At 42.9% G+C, this 6,963-nt stretch overlaps 1 protein-coding gene across 3 annotated transcripts in view; it reads left to right on the plus strand.

Moving 5' to 3' along the window:
* The window catches only part of cdk14 (cyclin-dependent kinase 14), a 156,964-nt gene that overhangs the window by 104,091 nt on the left and 45,910 nt on the right, over window positions 1-6,963 (plus strand). For all 3 annotated transcript variants that reach the window (XM_034874747.1, XM_034874749.1, XM_034874748.1), the window contains one exon: window positions 5,674-5,722. In XM_034874747.1, the coding sequence (XP_034730638.1) occupies window positions 5,674-5,722 (49 nt within the window). The remainder of the gene's footprint in view (window positions 1-5,673; window positions 5,723-6,963) is intronic.

Genomic DNA, 6,963 nt, shown 5'->3' on the forward strand with positions numbered 1-6,963 from the left:
TATAGGAGGGTGTGTTCAGGTGCATTCTGGGCGTGCTGGTTTTACAGGAGGTGGGTTAAATGCATTCTGGGCGTGCTGGTCTTACAGGAAGGTGTGTTCAGGTGCATTTGGGGCGTATTCGGGAAATGATTGCGCCAATCCACCAACAAAAACCTCTAAAGTCAATCATGCAGCATTTCATTGTTATTTTAAAAGCAAATTAGTAAAATGCTCCTAGGCTCGTACACAGTGCGCTCACACTATGCTTTCTACACACGCAGGGACGCGCAGCATCACACACACATGCAAAAGATCCATACCCTCCATCACAACAGCAATGCGCCAAGGTACAAACGCGCCTGGCTTTCATAGGGAATTGGAGAGGACCTCTGATTGGTTGATTGCATGTTTCACCCAAAACACACCTTTGACTAATGAAGACACAGAAGCACCGATTCTTTTTTCCACTGTCAAACTAGAAAATGTGGCTTTGGACACGCACTACACACAGCTGCCCCAGGCGCGTCACATTGTGCAAACAGGGCCCGTAGAGTAGTTCTTATTATGGGCTTTTTAAACTTTAGTTCTCTTGTGGTGATGCGGAAGGAGGACCCAAAGGGGGAGAAAACTTCAAAGGCTTTATTAGAACACAAAGTGAAGTCCAAAAGAATACAGGGACAAACAAAAAAACACAAAAGGTCCCAAAAAATCCAACACAATCCCAAAATGGTCCAGGGGGGGAAAGCAGAGCAACAAAACCAGGGAACGATGGCAGGGCAACACTCCCGGGGAAAGTCCAGACAGGACGAAGAACACACCAACGATCACAAGGACAAGGCAAACCGCCTGGACAAAAGGACCTGACAAGAGACAAGGGAAGACATTAATTATACCAGGTAACGAGGTAACGAGAGGCAGGGGACAAGAGGGCAGGGAATCAGGTGGAAAACATCAGGTGGAAACATCAGGTAATCCCAGCGAGGAGCGGGAAGACACAGGACGTCAAACTAAAGACAGGACGAGACGACAACCCGACTTCAAAATAAAACAGGAAACAGAACATGCCGACACTCAGGGGGACACAAGACAACACAAGACCGGGGAGAAATAAGACCAAACACAAAACAGGACAACAGAACCAAGAGGGGGAAAAGAACCCCAAACAAAACCCCAACACCTCTCCGATTATACCCACGCTGCTTTTCTATAAACATCATAGGAATCTGTCAGAAACTCAATCAGGTCTCACTTTGAACCTGAATATTATTCTGAGGCATTCACTGGATGAATATTCTTCTCTGAAATACTTTCTAATGTCCGGTATCCATCATTCATAAATAGTATATTCATTTACCTTAAGTCTAAAGCTATTTTACCTTTAACAAACAACACAATGATAAGTAATAATGTGTAGTAATTATTCCAAATGCCATAATGTATGTTATGTTGTTGCGTATATTAAAGCATTGTATATTATGGTATAGTTAATGATTACCTAATGATTTGTAAACCATCAAACAGCATTATTTGGATGCTATTATGAAGTTGCAACTGATTATTATTGTTAAACCTTGTAAATGAATACTTTGTAAAGCATTTTTCAACAGTTTTTAGATTTGCTATTATTCGGGCACAAATCATAAAATAATCATCGCTTTAATAGATTGCATATGAAAGGTTGAATGGGGACAAATTAATAGTACTTTATATACCATTTAATAAGTGTAAGCTTTAGTTTAACTTTATAATAACCGTCCAAACATGTTTTTATAGAGGGTTAACCAAACAAATAAAACCCCCGTTGACTATTTTTTTTTTTTTTATTTTATTGAAAAAATAGACTAATTATTCTTTATTACGCTAAACTAGTGATAAAATAACGTCAATTAAAATAAAACCAAAGCATTTTGAATCATCATGCTGTTGTTTGTTAACTGTAAATGAACTTAACTAAGAGGTAATTAACTATCAAATTGCCATGTATTAATGATGGTAATTATAAAGCGTTTCTCAAGTATTACTTTTTGAACCTTTATTCATCCAGGTGAGTGGATTCAGAACGATGACGAGCCGTCACGTTCACACAGGAAGCTGCCGGTCCAACCCCAGTCGGATCTGCTGCCACGGAGCAGCTCCACTGGAGAGGTTGGAGGTTAAAGGCCTTGCTCAAGGGCACCTCAGCGGAGGTGATGGGGGAGGGGCGAGCACTGCTCTTTCCCAGATTTGATCCTGCTCTGGACCAGTCCCTGTCCCAAGTACGCTTCCTTAACCCCTAGTCTACCACCGCCCCCACTCTAGGATTTGGCCTTGTGTATGAAATGATACGTTATTATCTTGTTGAATCCCAGTCCTTGTTGAGTTCTTTGCAATATTCCAATAATCTTATACTTATGATGAGAGCTTCGAGAAGTGCAGTGGCTGCAGTGTGCAGCAGGTGGCAGTGTTGCATCACTGTCCTCTGCACACAGTGACTGCATCACTCCTCGGCCCATGATGCAACACATTTTCAATATCAATTATCACCCCGACGTCCAGTCTGGATTTCAGACCTCAGAGTTGAAGCGCCACTTCTTCTTTCACATTTCTATGGTTATGAAAAAGTCATGAGTGGCTTTACAACAACCATTGCTCATACAGTCGTCTCTGAACAGGTCTCATCATGACTTTATTCAATTTATGCTCACAGTTAAACAACTGCAGAAAACATCAGGTTCAGAAAAAAAGATGGTCTGGCCCTATAAACGTACATAAATATACAAATGTACACGTTTGCACCCAAACATTTGGATTAAAATACAACAATAGATATAACTTTGGGTTTAACATTGGGTGGGGGTGGGGGGGGGGGGGGGGGGGGGGGGGGGGGGGGGGGGGATTGTGAGCTCTACTTTTGAGCAAAATTAAAATTTTACATACTTCCTTTTCTCCATTCAGGTTTATCTTTCTTTTATGCATTTTATCTTTTTCTGCAACACGTTTTGGTGCAAATGTCTTTGTAAATGTAATGGAAGTTATAATAGGTTGTTGGGGGGGGGGGTTAAACTGAGTTTTTGGGGAGGTTGTTAAAAATGGTCCCCAAGAAATCCCCTAATGTTTATACATCTGTCTTGTCCAATCCTATACCCTGCATGTAACTGTTAGGAAGCATGCTTATCATCCCTTTAAATGCCTCTTCCTTTGTTCTGGGCCACTGGGGCTGGCAGCCTTCACTTCTGGCAGCCGGGTACTGTGGCCAGTGCAAACCGGCCCTGGCACTGGACCGGCTGACTGGACCCGCTGGGGGCTTGCTGGCGGACTGAAGGCTGAAACTCAAAGGCAGTTGGCCGGCTGGCTGGAAGGATTAGACTGGCTGCGTGGAAGGGGGACTACCTTGCTGGGTGGCTGCCTAGCTTGTGTGCTAGCTGGTCAACTGGCAGCCCGGCTTGACTGTGTGTCCACATGGCGGGTTTGGCACAGATTAGGAGAACAGGGCGGAGCCTCACACACTCGCACCCTCCCAACCATAGCAGTGAAGAGACTGTCTCACATTATAACTCAATCTCAAAATTACAACAGTTTCTTGTGGTCTGGCTTTGGAGCAGACGTACATAGTTCCTAGAGTATTACTCAAGAGCCCTTCTAATGTGATAGGAGCCACTCCTCAAGCACCAAGCAACACTCATGGCAGTGAAATTCAAACTATTTTAACTGGTTTATTCTAAAGTCATACTTAAAGCAAATGTGGTTGTCCCAGTCAGTGATCGACCTTTGGCAAACCAGAGAAGCACATGTGCATTTAATTACTTTAATTACGGCTACATTTCCTTAAGGTGAGCTTTTCCTGCCATGACTTCCTGCTTGTAGAAACTACACAATTTAACCCCATCTACAGAGCTTTTTCATAGCAGACATGTTGACATGTCATAGTAGGAAGGACATCCTACGGCTGTGTTCACGCCATGATCTTTAAACACACGGGTTGTCAAAGTAAGCGTCATATCATACTAACGGCAGAGTTTGACCTTTTAGCAAAAAAAAACGTCTTCCTTCGCAATTTGAAAGCTAACTACCGTTTTTGGCCCTGGACCCTATTTTCTTATGTTGTGTGTCTAATTGACTGATGGGAACAACAATCTTAATAATCTAAACATAACATCCGTGAAATTGCATTTGCTTAAGCCACTAGACTCCATGTAGACTCTATTTTACCATGTTCAAATACACTTCATTCAAAGTCAACAGAAACAAAATAAAACTATAAAAAGACCTTTTGGGTCCTCCACTTTTCCAGCCATCACAACTCTAGTTTTAGTTTACCGATTTACATGTAGAAATATGTTGGCTCTATACACACTAAAAGTTTTTTTTTTTAAATGGAGTCTGGTTGGTTTAGCGCTAGCGACTTCAGAGCTGTTTCTGGTTAAACAGAAAGGTCTTAAAGAGGTTTTAAAGGTCTCTCTCTGCAGGGTTCATTTCCATAACGTTGTCAGACACTGAGAATATTAACCTGAGCCAGTCAGCTTGCCCCATAGGGTCACAGTCCAGTCCGTGGCTGCCAGTGACAGCATTGAATACTCAACCAATTTCAAAGATGGTTTTTCCTGTCTGTCACATGGTAAAATCCAGTAGTAGAAAAAATGGTAGTTACCCTTTAATGCTCATTAATTCTATGGGGGCACTTCCAAATGCTCTAGAGTTGAGTTCACTTTACATTCAGTTAGAAGGGGATGCGACCCAAATGTACCGTAGGAAGTGAACCCGAAAACATCATAAACTCCATCTAATAGCCTGCCCCTTCAACCTCGCACACAGTTTACAGCCTTCTGCATGATTTAAGGCAGAGAACTTCAACTTCCTGCAGCCGCTTTCTGTCAGCTGCTCGTATTCTTCGCCTTCTTCTAAAATATTAGAAACTTCCTCCAAGAAAATCAAAGACGTTACAAATGATGTGTTGCTCCATTATTTCTGAGACCAGAAGAGTCGGCCAGTTTCACTCAGACATTCTGTCCCGTAGACCAGCAACCGTGTCCAGCGTTGGGACATTTGTTCACAAATGTTGGTGCTATTGTCATCATACCAACTGCTATAATAATTATGAATCATATTTCTGTACATCAGTGTCTCTGTGTCCCGACCGGCAGCAGCAGATGGCTGCCCACCAATAGCCTGGGTCTGTCTATTTTTAAGGATTTTTTTTTCTCTGTTGCACAAAATGCTTGCTCTTGGGGGGGCATTGCTGGGTCTTTGTAAATATAGAGTGTGGTGTGAACGCAAACCCGACCAAATGAGAAATGCAACTCTAGGTGGCAGGAAGTTCCAGTCTCTTCCCGCAGATAATTGCTGCATATGTTTTAAATGAAATCCACGCAGGAATGACTGGAATGGAAGGGCTATGCTCTTAAAGCTGTGGAAGGCTTGCAGTATAAACATGTTTTGCAAGACATTTTGAGTTTTATTGTCAGTGGATTAACAGTGATTAGGATGAATGTACTGGGGGAATGATTACAGTATGTTATAAAAAGGCATGAATGTTTGCAATTAACCATAGTACCATTTCTTTATAATGGGATTAAGCTTGACCTGCTGCTGCGTGTAGGAGCTTAGTTTGGAAGTGTTTTAGAACAGTTCAGTGTGTGTGTGTGTGTGTGTGTGTGTGTGTGTTGTCAAGTCTCAGTTGTATGACTATATTGTTGGTTTGTTTTCTTCTCATTACAGACCGCTTCACAGTGTACAGCGCTAAGAAGCTCCGACAAGCGTGGAACAAGTAAGTGTACTGTGTGTGTTTGTGTGTGTGTGTGTGTGTGTTTGCCCTGCCATCATTATGGTTTGTGAAATAGCATTTTTTTATCATTGAAAAATATCACATTGTATGTAAGAATGACCAATGATAGTGTTATGTCAACATGGGTGTCGTAGCCGACACGTTATTCCCCCCCCACCCGTTCCTGTCTTTGGAGCCAATCTCTTATGGGTAGAGAATACACTGTCACTGCAACTCTCACACTCCGTACACACTCTTTACACACTCCTCCTCTTCCTCTACCCCCTTCCTGTACCATCCTGCATGTGTGTGTAATTCTGCTCTGGGATAACAGACGCAGAAGGCAGGAAAAGTTCACGTAGGCCCAGTTGGGGCTCCTCCCAGATGTGTGCCACTGTTTGCCCCGGGCATACATCTGGAGGGGAGACCACAGAGGGCAAAAGGGGGAGCTGGTCTCTTTTCCGTAGGGGAATTTTGGAAGCATCACCAGGCGAGCTATTTATGTAAAACCCCAGCTGTCTAATCAGCTGGAATCACAAAGTGGAGCTGCTTCAGTGAAGATCCATCAAACTGGACTCTAATACCCGTGTTCTTCCTGTGATTTATAATAATTACATAGGCCATCTGTGTCCATAACCCTATCTGTGCCTGTAATCTATAAAGTATGAATTACACCTCAAATTACACATCATACCGCGCCACAAAACTCCATCCTCGTATTAATCTGAATCCAAAGCGGGGTTGTGTGTTCCATCGCTGAGATCTTGGATCATAGTGACGTGGCTAAACATAGGTTCACGGGCTGGAAACGAGACGGCAGTCTAGCCAGTCTGGGATATTTTTAGCGACATAGCCATGTTTTGATAGTTTTGCAATTACTAATTATTATCATAACTGATGGGCCGGAGCTATGAACAGAGTTGTTATAACACGAAGCACCCTCTCCTGCTCTCTGTGCATTGTTTGAAGAGCTCACACTATGCTCTTTTTCAGATTCATAATTGTGTTTAGAGGTTGGACCAGAATAGGAAACACCATATTTTTGTTGTACTGCACATTGCTGCAGCTCCTCCTTTCACCCTGTGTGTTGAGCTCTCTGTTTTAGCTCCATAGTGAGGCGTCTGACTTTTGTTCCATCTTTGTTGGGAGTCAAACATGCTCAGTAGCTAGGTAAGGACTACTAGCCAGTCAGAAGCAGAGTAGGAGGGCCCTGACAGTACCTAGGTAAGGACTACTAGCCAGTC

This window comes from Etheostoma cragini, chromosome 6 (genome assembly GCF_013103735.1).
Source record: "Etheostoma cragini isolate CJK2018 chromosome 6, CSU_Ecrag_1.0, whole genome shotgun sequence".
NCBI classification, from domain to species: Eukaryota; Metazoa; Chordata; class Actinopteri; order Perciformes; family Percidae; genus Etheostoma; species Etheostoma cragini.